Source organism: Lissotriton helveticus, chromosome 2_2 (assembly GCF_964261635.1).
Source record: "Lissotriton helveticus chromosome 2_2, aLisHel1.1, whole genome shotgun sequence".
In the NCBI taxonomy this organism is placed as follows: Eukaryota; Metazoa; Chordata; class Amphibia; order Caudata; family Salamandridae; genus Lissotriton; species Lissotriton helveticus.
Window position 1 is genome coordinate 492,872,235 of NC_136060.1, and position 19,424 is coordinate 492,891,658.

Here is a 19,424-nt window from a genome sequence, read left to right on the forward strand (position 1 = left end):
TTTTTCAAGATAAAACCTTCCTGAGGGTAGGGGTCATTAGTTCAGTGACGGCTAGTGCAGGTTAGAGCAGTGGGGTGGGGAGGAGGAGTCAACAGATGACGACGAGGGAAAATAAAATATAAACAAATAAAACCACTTATGCTGCACTGCTTTAGGCTGGAAATGACGCAGTATTTGTTGTCGTATCTAAAGTACACATCAAGACAGAATAGAAGAAGAAGCACAAAGCAACATAACACCACATTTAAAACAATCGCATTAATACACAACTATTTCACATTGTAGGAATGCCGTACAAAAGCGCAGCATCGTGAAAACCAACAGAGCATATCACCACCACAACACACCAGCACGCAACGAATGTGTAGAAACGATCTTGTCACATATTGCCACCACCAGAAGCCTGCTTTCATAATACAGGGGTAAGAGGTGATTAGAACACGCACTGCCTTAACTTAAAAAGGAAATAAAGGGGCATATTATCAAGACAGGCGATAAAATTATCCCCGCTTTAGCGGCAGAAAACTGCCGCTAAAATGGCGACAATGGGCTTGATAATATGCTCTATGGATTTCCAATTGAAGCCCATGTTTGATGGTTTGATGTGAAGGGCATTCAGCCTGGGCTTCTATTGGAATTCCATAGAGCATATTATCAAGCCCATTATCACTGTTTTAGCGGCAGTTTTCTGCCGCAAAAGCTGCGATAATTTTATCACCTTTCTTGATAATATGCCCCATAGAGCGCCCGTCAACAATGTTCTGAGGTCCGTCAACAAATGACGGAAGCCCCTCTTGTTGTCTGATCCAACCAACCCTGAGTTAAAGAGATTGACACCTGCTTTATTATCATTGTCGTAGCTCTTTTCTTTCTATTATCTACAGCAGCGGTTCTTAACCGATTGTCCGAGGACCTCTGGGGGTCCGCGATGCCTGCTCAGGGGGTCCACAACTGCTTAGAAAATTAAATAATATAAATACAACAATAAAGTGAATTTAAGTAAAGAAGCATTATGTAAACTTGAACATTTTAAAACATTCTGTAAATGTGAAGAAATTTGAAATTGGAGGCAAAAATTGAAGTTGGAATCCTCAGAATGATTCTTGGGGGCAGTGCAAGTGCATCAAACAGAATATAGTGTGGACGATGGATGGCTTCAGTTAAATTAAGAAAAGCCAGCCTTCCCATTGGAATGAAAGTTTTGATTTTGTTTTAACTTGTTTGTGAATTAAATAAAATATTTCATCCTTTGTGTATGTGCTTGATGAATGCCTGTTTCTGTATTTTTGTGCATTGCGTTGAGTTTCAAATCATCCAGCTTGGGTAAGCTGGATTCCCCAGAATCCAGTGATGACTCAGTGGGGTCCCCGGATCCAATAATGGTTCAGAGAGGGTTCCAAGGTTCCAATAATGATTCAGTGGGGGTCCACAAAAGTCAAAAAGTTATGAACCACTGATCGACAACGTTTCGAATAAAAGCACTATAGATGAAACCTACGCCACAAAAGGCAAGTGCATGTCTACAAAGCACACCAAGTGCCCTCTTTAATAGGGCAAGCATGTTTGGAACTCTTTTTATGCTCGCATGTGTGTAAGTAGTAAGTAAACGTTCACAACTAAGGCTCACCTGACTACCTCAGGATGAGAAAACCACTCATTCTGTAAAAAGCACACACAAATTGCACAAATCCCCCTCTAGTACCAATATACTTTATCATACAAACACCATATTTGGCATAGAACAAGTTAGAGCTGTTGCACAGAAGCATATGTGCCCAGAAGTGCACTGTGTTACACGTGTATCTACTTCTGCACAAAATTTATCTGGTGAAATGATGTCCTCTCGAACAACGTACATGCTGTCACACATGACCTTACGTTCACAGAAGTGCATTATTTTGTACCTGTCTATGCCCTTCTACATAACATACACTGGTGAAAAGATTTCCTCTTGCACAAGTACACGTTGTCGCACATGAGCATCCCTTCACAGAAGTGCACTGTTTTACACATCTATCCACTTCACCATGACCATTCTCTGGTGATAGGACGTCCTCTTGCTCAAGTACATGCTCTCACACGTGAACATCCGTTCACAGAATCGCACTTTTATACATGTCTGTCTAATTCTACATGAACCTTCTCTGGAGAAAGGATATCTTGTCACACAAGTACACGCTGTCACATGAGAGCGTCCGTTCACAGAAGGGCACGTTTTACACATCAATCCACTTCACCACAAACATTCTCTGGTGAAAGGATGTCCTCTCAAACAAGTACACACTGTTACACATGAGTATGCGTTCACAGGAGTGCACTGTTTTACACAGCTATTCACTTCTATTCAACCGCTCAATTGTTGCATGGGGTCCTCAGCCGTATGTTAGGACATAACTTATGATAGGGGATAATCTGTGACTTGCTGCGTCACAAGGACATACGGCTGCGGACCCCATGCTACAATTGAGCAGTTGGATCGGCCTATGTACCTTTGGCTAATAAGCCAGGACAGATAAGGCAAATTCTTCAACCTCTATAGGTTTCAACAGTGGACCTACTGAACCTCAGGACCACTGGTTCAGTATATTACACCGTTGTTATGTTGCACATTATTTTATTGGTGCATGTATCTCACTAGTTGCAGCAGCTGTCAGTTTATCCTGATGAAGGCCACAACACTTATACAGGTCCAAAGGCCGAAACATGTTGATCAGATACTGATACAGTTGCCTCTAATGACGGCAGCTGCATCACCAGCTATTTGTTTTTAATCCTTTTAATCCTGTCACAAGGTAGCTGAATAAAGCTTGCCATATAGCTAACCTTGTAGCCAGTTTTAACCACACACACCTTAGCACTGCACTCCACACAGAGCACAGCACGCTCACATAGGGTTTTAGATTAACCCTCCTTCATAACCTAAAACATCCCTGGGTTCCTCCCTTGTAGTGAGGGGGTTGTAGCTCGCGTTGAGACCAGGCTCTCTATGCAAGGAGGCACCCCTACGATGAAGCATGACACAGTTGGTGTGTGAGGGGAACCGTCCTTAAAAGGAATCCCCCTTAAGCGCTTGGTTGACTAAATCCACATACACACCAGACCTCTGCCCTGGACCCGCGGGCTCTTTTTTGTGATAGAATAAAATGAGACACCAGCTCCTTTTCACAGGTCTGTCTCCAGCTCCTGACATCAGATCAGAAATTTGCTTTTGAATCAATTAATCAATCTGGAGTTGTATGGCGTGGCTAATCACCCATGAGAGTAACTAGGTGCTGAACACACATCTTCGCACCTCCCCCAGGTCACCTAATCAAGGAGATCCATCAGGCTGGTTACAAGCTGTTTGATAGGTTGGGGTGGTGATGTCTGACCACAGGAAATTAGGGATAGATACGCGACCAAGGTAGGGGGCTGCTAGGGCGCTATAAACAGCGACTTTGGCTCGTTAAAAGTGATTTGGAGCATTTTCAACAAAGTCACTGGAGCCAAGGAAGAGGGGCTTGGCTTTTTGCAGACCTTTATGCAGACAGGTTTTTTCGCCTCTCAGAAGGTTGCCGCCCTGGGCCTGGGCCCACCCGCCGCTGCCAAAAGCCGGCCCTGGTTGCACATGTAGTAGGCTGAGCGTGATGTGAGCGTGGTGGTGGTTTGCTGCTGGTGTACTGCAATCTGTTTCCAGTGTGCAAGTGGTACATAAGATGGAGACACAGAGGGAGCCTGAGGGAGCCTGAGGGAGCCTGAGGGAGCCAGAGGGAGCCTGAAGGAGCCAGAGGGAGCCTGAGGGAGCCAGAGGGAGCCAGAGGGAGCCTGAGGGAGCCAGAGGGAGCCTGAGGGAGCCAGAGGGAGCCTGGTAAACAACAGATACAGATTGTGGGAATCTTCCAATTCCTTCCTGCGGCCTTTGTGCTGCACTAGACTCTCCGGTGAGGAGGGGTTGATATATGGGATAAAGTACCCTCTGTCATACATTATAATGATATTGAAAGTCACCGAGGAGTTTCATAACCATATAGAGGCCGAGTTCCTTTATAAGGTTATAGAACTCAGAGGTGATGTGCAATATCCTATTCATGTATGCAGGAGGTACCTTATCCCATATAATACATGGTCACACCATCCCACTTCCCAGAAACCATTTAAAACTTTGGTGCATAGCTCTTTCATAAGAAAGAGTGAGCATGTTTGCAAACATGAAGACGAAAAATAAAACCTCTAGTGCAAAATTAAACACATCAAAAACCTGTTAGGTATTTGTTGCAAACAGATAATAGAAACAGTTCACTACGAGTCAATCCCAAAAAAAAAAAACTGCAGTAGCTCGGAATCCGTAGAAACATGCAGAAAGAGTCTAGATTTTTCTATCTAAGGAGTGCAAAAAAATCAAGATATTCTCTCTGCTTGTCATTGTAAGGTTTTTAAATAGAGCAGAAGAAAGAGAAGCAACGTTCTGTTGTCGTGGCTTTAAACAGCTGCTTCAATTATGCTCTGTGACCTGAGCTGCCATTCACCTCGGCGGTCGGCTCTGGCAGCAGGCATTGTGACATCAGAACTCGACTGTAATAACTTATAATAGTCGATAATCTGATACTTGGTGCATCACAAGTCACCTGTTCTAAAGAAATCAGAGCCGAAGCTTTATGCAGGGATAATAGAATCCTATGAATTATAAACGTATTTTCACCAATACATCTCTGAAACCACCTTGGCAGCATGTCAATTACATCCAAAGTCTGTCAGTCAGTGAATCAGTCTGTCTGTCTGTCTTCTTCTATCCGTCCACCTGCCCATCTGTCTGTCTGCCCATCTGTCTCTGTCTGTCTGTCTGTCTGTCTGTCTGTCTGTCTGTCTGTCTGTCTGTCTGTCTGTCTGTCTGTCTGTCTGTCTGTCTGTCTGTCTGTCTGTCTGTCTGTCTGTCTGTCTGTCTGTCTGTCTGTCTGTCTGTCTGTCTGTCTGTCTATCCATCTATCTATCTTTGTCTCTGTCTGTCTGTCTGTCTATCTATCTATCTGTCCGTCAATATATCTATCGAGCTTTATATCCATCCATCTATCTAGCCACCTATCTATCGATATGCTCAGTTTATCCCACACCCTGTCTTTATCTGGAAGTCTCTCACTCTCTGCCTTCCTCTGTGTCTCAAGCTCCATCACCAGCCTCTTCACCGCCCTCTCCTTCCCTCGCCCTCCCCTCGTCTTCCTCTTCATGTCTCTGTCACTTCATCCAGTAAATGTCCTTCTGTCTGTATCCGTGGCGCGCCTTTCATATTATAGCCCACCCCGTGCTGCGAACCTGAGAGACCCCCTCAGAGTCCACTGAGCTTGTTTCCCCGACTCGCCAAATGCACCATCTTTAAGAAGAAGAGAGCGCGGCGCGCCTAGCGTGAGCTCAGCAGGTTCGAGGCGCTGCGGCGCGGAGGTTTTTTCCTAATTACAATTGATCGCTTCGGTTCCTCCTAATTTATGGGCCTGGAGACGGTCACGTGACGTTCACGGCAGTAAGGCAATGAAACCTATTCCTGAGCGCGAAACTATCGGGGTTGCGTCTCCGGATGGGACGGGGTGTGATGGGCTCTGGGGCATTTTAAAGGAGTCTCAGAAGGCCATAAGGCGCCCCCTGGCTGTGCCCCCATGCAGGGCACTTCATTGCTCATGACAGCCTTTTAATTACTGCCCAATAATGTAAACACCGCTGCCCTGGTGGGCCTGACGCAGGCACGCGTCCCACAAAGAGGATGTCCCACTCTGGGGAACCCCGACACGTGTAAGAAACGCCATCTTTGTATTAGTCCAAGGTATCATTACATCATGTACTTGCTCTCTTTGTTCAAGAGTTCCCAGCGACGGGTGCGGCCGGGGCAGAGTCACTCACACGCCGTTTGGCAGATGACCCAGCTCTGCTGCTGGGCAGCGAGGAAGCAGCGGTGTGCCGTCATGTCACTCAGTTACAGCTGGACACAGAAAACCCTCCAATTTCTGCAGGAAAATGCTCAATTGCCCGTATGATGACATCTCACCGACAATCATAACGGGGACAGAAATATCGCCCAAAAAGTATCGAGGACTCAAAAATCAACTTTCCATGCTTTGAATGCAAATTCAAAACTATTGACACAGAAGGATAGAAGCAGGCAATAACATTAAAAAACATGTGTGTACATTGAATGTTAACTCATGCGTAATGTATGAGATTTCGAAGTAGGGAAAACCCACGTTCTGAATGCACTGTGATATCTAGTTAAAAGTTCAGTCCCTGTAAACCGTGACAAGTGTAATGTAGGGAGAGAATATAGGTGAAGGGTAACGAGTTTACCGAAGCCTGTATTATAGTACCTATATGGAATATAACAAGCGGATGTATGAGTGAAAGGGAGGGAGGGTGGATGGATGGCTGGATGGATAGGTGAACGGGTGAATGGATGGAGGAATGAAAGGATGGATCAATGGATGTTGACAGAAAGGATGGATGGATGGATGGAGGAATGAGTAAAGGGGTGGATGAGTGGAAATGCAAAAGGATGGATTAGTAGATAAATGGATGGAGTGAAAATATGGTTGCATGAGCGAAAGGATGGATGAGTGAAAGAAGGTATGTAAAGATGGATCAGTAAAACAATGGATGGATGAGTGAAAGGCAGGGTAGATGGATGTTTGGATGAAAGGATAGATGGATGGATGAGTGATAGGGTGAATTGAGGGATGGATGAATAGATCAATAGATGGATGAGTGAGTGAAAGGATGGATGGCTGAGTGAAAGGGTAAATGGAGGGATGTATGTATGTGTGGATGGATGGATGGATGGATGGATGGATGGATGGATGGATGGATGGATGGGACGGGACAAAAGATGGATGGCTGAGTGAAAAGGTGGATAGAGTAATGTGCCAAAAGGAGGACGATGGATGATTGGAGTGAAAGGAGAGACAGATGGAGCGGAAGGGTGGATGGATAAGCCAAAGGATGGATGCTTGATTGAAAGGATGGATGAATGAAGGGGCGAATGTATAAGTGAAAGGATGGATGATTGAATGGATGGATTGGTTGGATGGATGGGTGTTCCTGGACCAGTGGCGGTTCTCCTTTATGGGCTCCACAGCTACACTACACCCCCCTTGTTTTGTGGTCCATTTTTATTGCATCAAGAGTGAATAACTATTCGCTCTTGGTCAATAAAAATAAAAGGCAGACTTGCTTCGGGTCCAGCAACAAACTGAGGCAGCGAGTGACATTGTTCGATTTGCTAACACAGGTGCATGGAGGTGCCTGCACCATTCCAGAACTGTGAGCTTGTCTGTGTGACTATGTGTGAGAGTTAAAGTGAGAGAGAGTCAGTGAAGGAGTAAGTCAGAGTGAGTGACAGTGAGTGACAGTAAGGACAAGCATGTGTGAACATGAATGTGAGTGAGGGAGGGTGAATGACAGTGAGTGTTTCTCTGTGTGAGGCGGGAAACATCCTTTACAATGCAACTTTTACCACGCAGTGCCTTTACGACGCAACTTTTACAACGCAAACCAATACAACGCATTGCGCTGGGGGGCGCTCTAGGATAGGGAATACGTTTAATTTACTATCCCACACCTTCCCTAGTGTCCACGGGGACTGGAGTTGGAATAGTAAATTGAACTATTCACTATCCAGCACCCCAAAGCGCTATGCGTTGTAAAGGTTTTCGTTGTAAAAACCGCGTTGTAAAGTCATGCGTTGTAAAAGCATGGGTTGTAATGTCGTACATCCGTGTGAGGCACAGTAAGACTGAGTGATTCAGAATGAGTGGGACTGAGTAAGACAGAGTGGGTCAGAGTAGAACAAGTGAGACAGTGTGAATTAGCGAGACAGAGTGAGACTGAGTGAGTCAAAGTGAGACAGTAAACTTAAGCTGTTATTTACAAGAGCCCTGCGCAGCCGGAGTGTCACTTATTTAGATGCTCCGAAGGCGCAGGCCTCTCAATCATATCTATGAGGCGCCGCAAAGCCATCCTGTCTGGCTTGGCATGACCTCATAGATATGGAGTCAGACAAGGCAGTGCAAAGCGCTGCATGCCGTACTCTGTGTCAAGGAGGCGCTACATGGGCATTGCGGTGGGTGTTCCCATGCAACACCCATGGATTTTGACTCTGCCCCATATTTACAAAGTTGCGTAAACCAGGGACAATGCCAAAACCTTTTGCCTCCCAGAGCAGGCGCAACAAGGAGAATTTTTTTTTTCTCTTCATTCTTTCCTCTTTGCATGTGTGCTGCATCCGCTTACATAGAATGAGGACAACGCCTCCATGGTATGTTTTTGTGCAGGAAGGTGTCCTTTCCTTCATAAAAAAAATCCCCCGAACAACGCAGAACAAGAGTGCCTGTGTTGGCACAAGGCACCAAATTGTGTGTCAGCACTGGACTAAAGGACAGAAATACACCATAACTTGTGGATACAGTGCATTCCTGCCCTTTCGATTCGGCGTAGGGCAGCGCTGCAAAAAGACTTGCGGCACTGCCCTACGCCAAATCTTTGTAAATGAGGCCCATAGTGCAAGAAAGAGTGAGGGAATCCTTTAAGAAGAAGCTCATTGGGAGTTCAACCCCAGGATTACGCCTCACCACTGTTGAAGCTCACCAGCCGTCACTGTGGGAACTACTATTCCCCTCCTGCGTAAGCAACAGATGGGATATGCATTTTCGCTGCAGATGTTTGTTTAGAGCAAACAATGTGTTGCGTGACATATTTTCTCCAAGGACAAGAGCCGTTGCTGGTATCTCGGGTGACTTTTCGATGTGAGATCTGTCATTGTTTTCAGTTTTCACACAAAATACTCCAAAGTTTATTTCAGGTGATTGGGATGTATTTTTGCATAATTTTCCTAACACCCGACACTAAATTGCAAGTTAAGATCTTCACTACAAACTGGAAATCCTGTCCGTAAATCGCTGTGGTGGCGGGGCGGCATTTCCACTAATCTGGAGGCGTTTTGCCTCCAAAGTTAAAGATGTCAATCATTGAAGCAAACATTTTAGTCTGAAATAGCCATGTCTGTGGGCTGCTGCTTTGGTGGGAACAAAATGTGGCAGCAGGTCACTGAACTGACATTGATGTGCGTTCTGAAGACAGACCCCAAAAAGTGAGGAGCTATTTACAGACCTCCGAGAGCGTGTGGGATATTTAAAAGATTATCAGCCTGGAATCGCAAAATCGGATAAAGGGAAATGCTATTAGAGGTGTGCTTAATTTGTGCTGGTGTTTGCTTGTGCTGGGCACTGGCACTGCCTTGTAAACACTGCATGTATTTATTTGAAACCACCACAAGGTGGAGCTGTTTGTAGGTTTTTTTAAGAGTCTGTTAGTGGAGCATTTAACTACTTAGTATACCTCAAGAAATGATAAAACTAGGACTTAAACCTACAGTTGAAGGGGACAAGTGAGTGTAAAACAGTATTGGCCCTTTTCCTCATAGGAACAGTCTATTCCAAACTTTGCTCATCTCATCCCTCCACCCTGCGGCATCCTGTTTTTTAGATGGGGAATTTGAGATTCACAACCCTCTCCCCAATATTATCAACTGAAATGAAATGAAATGAAATGAAAAATTGCATTTGTATAGCGCATAACTGCCCTGGGGCCTCGCAGCGCTTTCTGCAGATGCCTGCATGAAACTAAACTACCCCCTGCATAAGGACCTCAGAATATCTTTCAGAAGCCCCACAGTTCACACTACTTTGTGGCAGGCTGTCTCCAAAGTTAAACTCCAATGGGCCCTACTCCCAGACTCTACAAAAGCAGAAGTGGAGGACACTCCTTCTCCCACATTGCCGCAAAGACCTGGAACAGCCCATACTCCCCGCATCCCCCGCAGCAGAAGTGGAGGACACTCCTTCTCCCACATTGCCGCAAACACCTGGAAACCCCCCCCCCCCCCCCGCACCGCCAAACCATCAACTCACTTCCGGAATTCTGAATGGCTCTCTAGACCTGGGTGTTCTAATAAGACTCCAGGACCTGCAGGCGCCTGGATACCCTAACGGATGATTAGCAGCGCTACATAAATCCTGATTGTTGATTGACCTTAGGCTACACGCTTGTCCAATTAATTAGAGTGGATCCCAGCTGCCACAGTCAAGCATGGGGCATGCCCTCCAAGCTCACCCTGCTGCACGTACAGCGATGCCAGCGGGCATCGGTCCTTGGCAGACAGCAGGTAACAAGGCCCATCATGCCACTAGAACCTGTTGCTGCCACCACTTTGCAGTGCCAGGGAGCTGACTGTATGATGCACAGAAACCAATGCACATGACGTGCCCCTCCAGACTCCAGCTCTAGGTCTAGTTCAGCGTCACATAGAGCCTTCAGCATCATGTGTGACTGTCATGGCACATGGAGGAAAACACCCAGAGCCCTGCTCCCTAGGACCTCAGGGCCTGGGTGCATTTTCTCAAGAGCCAGGAAGGAAACTTTTCCTTCCTTTTTGCAGGGAAAGAGCAAAAACAAGGGGAAATAAAAGTATTTATCCTCGTTGCACCAATCTAATGCCTGCTATTCTGTGGTGTTAGTTTATGGCACTGCCTCAGATTTACACCTCCTTGTAAATATGGGGCAGCGTCAAAAAGCACTGGAACGCCCACAGCAACACCAATTGCACACCCCTTTCATGCAGATGCCTGCATGAAAGGGTACGATATTTATAAAATGCGTTAAGCCACACAAAGTGGGTAAAAGCCGCTTTGGAAATGTGGAGCAGGGATTGCACCACTGCAGCATCTTCAAAAGTTACTCTCTGGTGGTGCAATGTCCTTATAAATATGACCCATAGTGTCAACAGTGCAGGGATAGTACAGGGCTTTAAAGGGACACTGGTGCATGAAGAGTGCACTGACCCAGGACTGTCAGCAGTACTGACACGGGTGCGTATAGTACACTAGCATCTGTTACTGGGGATAGGAAACAGGTTTGCAACGTGCCTCAAACCACATGCAGCCATTTACACACAGGAGTTACAATGAATGCATCTTTACCACGTATTCCTTTACCACCCAAATCATTACAGCGACATGTCTTAGGGGAAGAGGTGTCAGACTTTAACACCTTGGACGCTCATGACAGTGGGCGCGCCGACTGCGCGCCGAAGGCGCGCCTAAGGCAAGCCCGTCTGCGCCCATCCGCGGCCGGACGGGGCCCGGGACATGTCACTCTGCCCAAATTACTATTACCCTCACTCCCAGGGACCTGATTGCTCTACACTCTGTGAGGCCACTGGACACCACCAGCTCTATATGCCTGCAACAACTAGGTATCTATCAACCCCGGAGTACTTTTCCTGAGCTACAGTCCCTCCCGTCCCTTCTCACTTCCGAACCCTCAGCTCTTCCTGCTCCTCCTAAACCCCCACTCGCTCAGGTACCCGCTAATATGGAATTGGCGGTTATCTACCTTAATACTCGTTCACTTGTCAGACACCATCTTGACATCTTCCACCTCCTAGACTCGGACCGACCCGATATTCTTCTCCTAACCGAGACTTGGCTGACTGAGGACTCCTCCCCAGACATTCTAGCAGCCATCCCTCCAGGATATTATATACTCCATGCTAATAGGCCTACCGGCAAACTAGGAGGCGGCGTAGCCGCCATTATCAATCTCTCCCTCAGGTTCACTTCCCTCTCCCTCCTTAACATCCCTCAGGTGGACTGTCTGGGAATTAGACTCGTATCTTCTGTCTCCCCTCTTACCTGTGTTTTGGTTTACCGTCCCCCACAATCTATGCCCAATTTTTATTCGAACTTTGGTGACCTGCTCTCCCAGCTCACCATCAACAATTCTAAACTCCTAGTCCTGGGAGACTTCAATTACTGGCCATCAGACACCCATGAAAGCCCCCAATCCCTGGCTTTCACCGATCTTCTAACTGGGCTTAATGGTATCCAACACATTCATTTACCCACTCACTCCAAGGGCCACACCCTTGACCAGGTGTGGACATATAACCTTGAAATCAAGTCGCTCACGATCTCACCTTGCCTCTGGTCCGACCACCATTTAATCTCTTTTCTCCTCCTGGTTCCTCCCCCGCCCCCTCGCAGCCGAGGCCCTTGCCTCCAAGCTCGCAACTGGAACAAAGCAGACCATGACCTATTCCTCACCTCTTTATCATCCTCGGTTCCGGCCGCTCTTGGCCCCATTGACTCCCAAGAAGCTGCACTAGTCGACTGGCTAGAATATGCCAGCGACAAGGTTGCCCCTCTTAAACTAATAAGATCCAAGCGCCCCCACGACGCACATCGATGGTTTTCTGATAGCCTTAAAACCTTAAAACTAGGTCTCCGCCAGGCCGAGCGCCATTGGCGCAGAAACTACGACCCCGTAAAGAAATTACCCTTTCTAAAATTATTGGGAGAGTACAAACTAGCCATTTCTGCTGCAAAAAACGCCTACTTTTCCACCAAAATCCTTAACTCTGCACAGAAATCTAAAGATATCTTTGCTATCGTAGACGAGCTCTCACACCCGGATAGGGTAACTCTCAAACCTCTTCCGTCCCAAGCACTCTGCGACTCCCTCAACTGTTTCTTTATAGAAAAAATTATTAAAATTAAAAATAGCATCTCCTCCACTCCCCCGGCTACACCACTAACTGAGGTTGCACCCCCTGTCAACCCTCATTCTTTGACTCAGTTCCCCCCGATATCAGAAGAAGTCTTCATCAGTCTGCTTAATAAAGTCTCCTCTGGCTCCCCCACAGACTGCTGCCCCCCCGCGATTCTCCGGGCTGCCTTTTCAGCCTGCCCCACCCCTCCACTGGCCCTCCTGAACAACTCCCTTCTGCTCGGTGAGGTTCCCAGTCAGTTTAAGAACGCGGAAGTAGTACCCATCCTGAAGAAACCCAGCGCCGACCCTACGATTATGGCCAACTTCCGTCCCATTTCCCTCCTTCCCTACCTTAGTAAGGTACTTGAGTCATATGTCACCAGCATCCTCAGTTCCTTTGTTGAGGACTCCAACTTCCTGGACCCCCAACAGGCTGGGTTTAGACCAGCCCATTCAACTGAGGCGGTCATTTTCTCTGTTATGGAGGAACTCCGCAGAGGTGCTGACTCTAACGCCAGCCAAGCCTTAATCCTCCTGGACTTGTCGGCAGCCTTTGACACGGTCGACCACTCCACCTTGGTCGACCGTGTCAAGGAGGCTGGTATTGGAGGGACGGCCCTTGATTGGGTTTGTTCCTTTTTGACGAACCGCCACCAATCTGTTCGAATTTCCCAATTCTCGGCGGACAGGATGAAACTCACCTGCGGAGTCCCGCAGGGCTCGTCTTTGTCTCCACTCCTTTTTAATTTATACCTTACCCCCCTGATCCGCTCCCTCCGGGGCAGGAATGTCACTGCATTTAATTATGCAGATGACATTCAGCTCATCTTCAACCTTGACTCGCAGGAAGCGGCCCAGGATTTCCAGTCCACCCTTTGCCATATCAGCGACTGGATGGGCGCTCACCACCTTAAGCTTAACCCCGACAAGACGGAGCTCGTTCTTGTCGGAGGGCCAGCCAATCCATGGAACTCCACCTTCTGGCCCCTCTCCCTTGGCCCCCCTCCTAGTCCCGCTGAAAAAGTAAAAAGCCTAGGGGTCTACGTCTCACAAGATCTTTCTATGAATCATCAGATCAGCGCTACAGTATCCTCCTGCTTCCACCAGCTCAGAAAAATCCGGAAAATAGCTCACTTCCTGACCACTGAAGCTCTCACCCTGGCGCTGTTGGTGCTAGTCATCTCTCGGATCGACTACGCCAACGCCCTATACGCAGGCATTCCACAATATCAAATAAAGAGACTTCAGTTAATCCAGAATCAGGCCGCCCGTCTTATCCATCGTCAGCCAAAACATCACTACGTTCGTCCCCTCCTCAAAGCCCTTCATTGGCTTCCTGTGTCGGAGCGCTGTAAGTTCAAACTTGGCTGCCTAACCCATAAATCCCTGGCCGGTATCGGCCCCTCTTTCATCTCCTCTCTTCTTCATCCGTACGCCCCCCCCAGACACCTCCGTTCCTCCCATCACGCCCTCCTCCAGACACCTAGGTACAGGCGTAAAAAGCACGGAGGTCTTAGATTCTCCTTCTTGGCCCCCTCACTCTGGAACTCCCTACCTTTAGACCTCAGACTCTCCTCTTCCTATCACTTCCGCTCACTCCTAAAAACTCACCTTTTCCGCGGTGTCTATACATAAAGTTCTTCTCTCTTCCCTCTTTGCCTCCTCCTGGGTTGGTGATCAGCGCCAAGAAACCGTCCGGTGAACGCAGCGCTATACAAATCCTTTTTACATTACATTACATTACATGACGAGCTCAGCTCGTCATGAGCCACGGCGCTCCGGTGCTCATGACGAGCTCAGCTCATCATGGCCCGAGGAACGCTCAGGTGCGGGGAGGATTCCCCCGCTGTGCTGAGCGTTCCACAGGAGGCAATACACCTGTGACGAGCTGAGCTCGTCATGAGCACAGGAGCGCCATAGCTCTCGTCATGAGCATGGGGGCACTGTGCACGCCCCTCTCCCCCCCAGCACAGCGGGGGAATAACCCCCACAGCGAAGGGGTTAAAGTCCAACGCTTTACCTACTGCTGCACAGACTGGAGTTGGAATAGTAAATGCTAACCCTCCTGAGTCCAACACTTTCACTACTGTTGCACAGACTGGAGTTGGAATACTACCTTTTACTGCTCCCAAGTCCAGCGCATGTCGTAACGATACGCGTGGTAAAGACGCATTCTGTGTAAAGACCGCAGAGCATCTTGAGGCTGGCAAGGAAAATACACACTGTCTGCTGTGAGTTTCTAAGGGGCAGATGTATCAACCGTTTTGCGACTCGCAAATGGTTGTTTTGCATGTTTTAGAATGTATCAAAAATTCGCAAATTAAGAAATCGCAAACATTTGCGATTCCTTAATTTTCTATAGCATTTAAGGAATCGCAAATTTTGCGATTCCTTAAATGCTATGTATGAAGCATTTTTTTTGTGCAAATTTTTGTTAAGGAATCGCAAATTACCACCAACTTGTAGTTGATGGTAATTTGCGAAGTCCTCAAAAAATGCACAATTTTGCATTTTTAAAGGTGGCATGTGAGGCACACACATGCCCATTGGGCATGTATGTGCGCCATATGCACACACATGTACATTTCAGGGATGCAGCAGGGTGTCTTCAGACACCCCTGCACCCTTGAAATAATTCTCAAATTGCGATTAGCAAATTGCGAATTCGCAATTTGAGAATTAGTTCAAAATCATTCCTATGGGCCCCCTGGCCCATAGGAATGCATGGGAATTTATTCCTTATTTGCGAATTCGCAAAATGCGAATTTGCAAATAAGGAAGGCGAAGGAATCGCAAAAAATAGCGATTTTTTAATACATTAATCGCAAAATTGAATCTTGATACATCTGCCCCTATGTCTCTATGTAACCACTTTGTCGGGTGCTACAACACCACCTTGTTCATTTGATACCTGACAGGTGCATAACGTGGAAATGACAAAACACGCGAATTAACTCAGGCTGGCACTTCTGTATAATAAAGTAAAATAACAGAACTACTGCTGCATCCTGCCTTAACCCATTGTCTCTTCTTCCTCCCAGAGCCACTACGTCGCCTGCATGTCGGCCATCTTGAATCAGATGGAGGACTGTCACTACAGGTCGTACATCGAGACCTTCGCCACGCGCCAGGACCTTGTGGTGAGTACCTCTTGTGAGCTCTTGCTTCACTCTCAGTACTAGTGAACAGGTCCTTCACGTGTGTATTCTGATTTTTTTACTTTCGTGGTGCCTGGGGGCTTCCCCGCATGCTCCGCCCCTCTGTCTTGTCCCATGGTGCAGAATATCCCAAAAACACTCCAGAATACACCGACAAATCTATGTGCTCAATCAATCAGGGTTTGTTAAGCGCGCTACTCACCTGTGAGGGCCTCACCAATAAGTGAAATGTGCCACATAAGAATACAAATTTTCTGAAAAACAATTAGAACAAAAATAATATTGAAATAAATGCAATATTAACCGAAAGAGAAAATGCAGATTTGCAGCCTGATTCATGTAGGCAATAGCGCTCGCAAAAGGGCCAGATTCTGAGAATCTGGCCCTTTGCGAGTGCGATTTTTGCATTTGGTATTCATGATCCCAAATGCAAAAATCGCTATTTAAGAATTAGCAAATATGCGAGGAATAGCATTTAAGGAATCTCTATTAGAGATTCCTCAAATGCTATTCATGACACATTAAAAAATTGCGATTTTGCACTTTTGGGGCCGCTATTTACCAAGAGGTCAGACCTGTCGGTAAATAGCAAAAACTCAGAAAAATGCTTTTAAAAGCATTTTTCTAAGTTGCATGTTGCGCACACACATGTCCTTTGGACATGTGTGTGCGCAACACCTGTTCAAATGTGCATTTTAGGGGTGCTACAGGGCGTCCTTTGGACACCCCTGGCACCCTTCAAATCGCTATCTTATTTGCGAGTAGCAATTTGCTACTCGCAAATAAGGGATACTCCCCGAGGCCCATAGGAATGAATGGGGAGTTTTTGCGAGTAGCAAATTGCTACTCGCAAATAAAGAACATGTAGGAATCGCTATTTAATTAGCAATTCCTACATGAATGCCGTTTTGCGTGTCCTCAATAGCGAGTCGCTATGATTCGCTATTAGGGCCACGCAAAACGGCATGTACATGAATCAGGCTGTTGGTGCTGTAATGCTGGGTTACTTTTGCGGAATCAGTACTTTTGGGCCGTGTACTGGGGGGAACATTCACTGCACGAATGAGGGTCTGAAATATAAACAATAACACTGAGCTTAGGATAGGGAGGGGACAGCAGTGGCGGCCCGTGCAGGTAAGAGTGGTGAGACCCGGATGGGGGGATTTCGACAGACGATGACAAGGGAAAATGAAATAAATAATGAATTTTCCCTCAACATCTTTGGTCAAAATCCCCCCCACCGGGCCCCATCGCTCTTTCCTACACGGGCCGCAGCAGCAGGAGGGTAAAACACAAATGACTGCAGGGGAAACATATTCCATCACCTGGGTGAAATCTAAATTACGCTGGTGTAATTTGCATCATTTTTGATTACGCTTGCTATGTAAAATCCCCCAAATTACGCCACTATGCCAATTTGTGTAATTATGCACCGTTCGCAGTAAAAACGTACCGCAACCGGTGGTGTTTAATTTACAGCGATCGCGTGGGAACAACAGAAAGTGAGCGGCTTCTGTTCACCGTGATTTTGTTTAAATGCGTCCTCACGGAAAAATATTGACGCAAAGGGCGCATTCGCACTAAAATAAAGCACAAAATGGAAGGTTTGTATCTTGTGTAATTACAAATAATTTTGTGTCGTTTTGCCATAATTTCACATTATTACCAGAAAGCAAATTATGTGAATTTCTGACAACTTTTTGATGTTCCTTTGATTTATTTGCAATCGATCACTTCGTTTTGCATACAATCATTTACAGAAGTAGCAGTTTGTTGCTCTGTGCTGCACCACAGCTGACTGGCCGGTGCCACTGGCATAAGATGAAGCCACAGGGCATACCAGGACGCCACAGCTGCGTCACTCGCTGTTTAAGTATGAATGTGCCGCGGTTGCCACACAATCCGTTATGTTCTACATAATGTTTAACAAAAGCGTTAATTATTTGTACCTCAAATTGATAAACAATTATACAAAATGCAGCACGCTGGATCCAAAGCACTGGGCAAAAGCTAACTTGTGTGTTTGCAGCTGGGGCATGCTGGGAAAGGCCATTGAAAGAGGTGTCAGGTGGGGTAAGAGGCACAGATGGTCGCAAGAGGAAGGACTTGTGGCTGGAGCACAAACAAAACCCTACTCCCTGGAATGTAATCCAGGGAGCAGAGATGGGGTCCTTATGATTTTATATCAAAGTTACAAATTCATATTTGCATCACAGACACAAAACATCATCGGTTATTCCACAGACACTGTTCACAAAGCATTCAGTTATTTCACAGACGCTATTCACAAAGCATCGGTTATTTCACAGACGCTGTTCACAAAGCATCAGTTATTTCACAGACGCTGTTCACAAAGCATCAGTTATTTCACAGACGCTGCTCACAAAGCATCAGTTATTTCACAGACGCTATTCACAAAGCATCGGTTATTTCACAGACGCTGTTCACAAAGCATCAGTTATTTCACAGACGCTGTTCACAAAGCATCAGTTATTTCACAGACGCTGTTCACAAAGCATCAGTTATTTCACAGACGCTGTTCACAAAGCATCAGTTATTTCACAGACGCTGCTCACAAAGCATCAGTTATTTCACAGACGCTGTTCACAAAGCATCAGTTATTTCACAGACGCTGCTCACAAAGCATCGGTTATTTCACAGACGCTGTTCACAAAGCATCAGTTATTTCACAGACGCTGTTCACAAAGCATCAGTTATTTCACAGACGCTGCTCACAAAGCATCAGTTATTTCACAGACGCTATTCACAAAGCATCGGTTATTTCACAGACGCTGTTCACAAAGCATCAGTTATTTCACAGACGCTGTTCACAAAGCATCAGTTATTTCACAGACGCTGCTCACAAAGCATCAGTTATTTCACAGACGCTGTTCACAAAGCATCAGTTATTTCACAGACGCTATTCACAAAGCATCGGTTATTTCACAGACGCTGTTCACAAAGCATCAGTTATTTCACAGACGCTGTTCACAAAGCATCAGTTATTTCACAGACACTGTTCACAAAGCATTCAGTTATTTCACGGACACTGTTCACAAAGCATTCAGTTATTTCACAGACGCTATTCACAAAGCATCGGTTATTTCACAGACGCTGCTCACAAAGCATTGGTTATTTCACAGACGCTGCTCACAAAGCATCGGTTATTTCACAGACGCTGTTCACAAAGCATCAGTTATTTCACAGACGCTGTTCACAAAGCATCAGTTATTTCACAGACGCTATTCACAAAGCATCGGTTATTTCACAGACGCTGCTCACAAAGCATTGGTTATTTCACAGACGCTGCTCACAAAGCATCGGTTATTTCACAGACGCTGCTCACAAAGCATCGGTTATTTCACAGACGCTGTTCACAAAGCATCAGTTATTTCACAGACGCTGTTCACAAAGCATCAGTTATTTCACAGACGCTATTCACAAAGCATCGGTTATTTCACAGACGCTGCTCACAAAGCATTGGTTATTTCACAGACGCTGCTCACAAAGCATCGGTTATTTCACAGACGCTGTTCACAAAGCATCAGTTATTTCACAGACGCTGTTCACAAATCATCAGTTATTTCACAGACGCTATTCACAAAGCATCAGTTATTTCACAGACGCTGTTCACAAAGCATCAGTTATTTCACAGACGCTGTTCACAAAGCATCGGTTATTTCACAGACGCTATTCACAAAGCATCAG

At 46.3% G+C, this 19,424-nt stretch overlaps 1 protein-coding gene across 1 annotated transcript in view; it reads left to right on the top strand.

The window, feature by feature from the left end:
* LOC144821564 (dedicator of cytokinesis protein 2-like) overlaps positions 1 to 19,424 on the top strand; it is a 3,201,295-nt gene that overhangs the window by 2,486,764 nt on the left and 695,107 nt on the right. Inside the window, exon 29 of the mRNA XM_078678750.1 lies at positions 15,600 to 15,698. Within this exon, the coding sequence (XP_078534876.1) occupies positions 15,600 to 15,698 (99 nt within the window). The remainder of the gene's footprint in view (positions 1 to 15,599; positions 15,699 to 19,424) is intronic.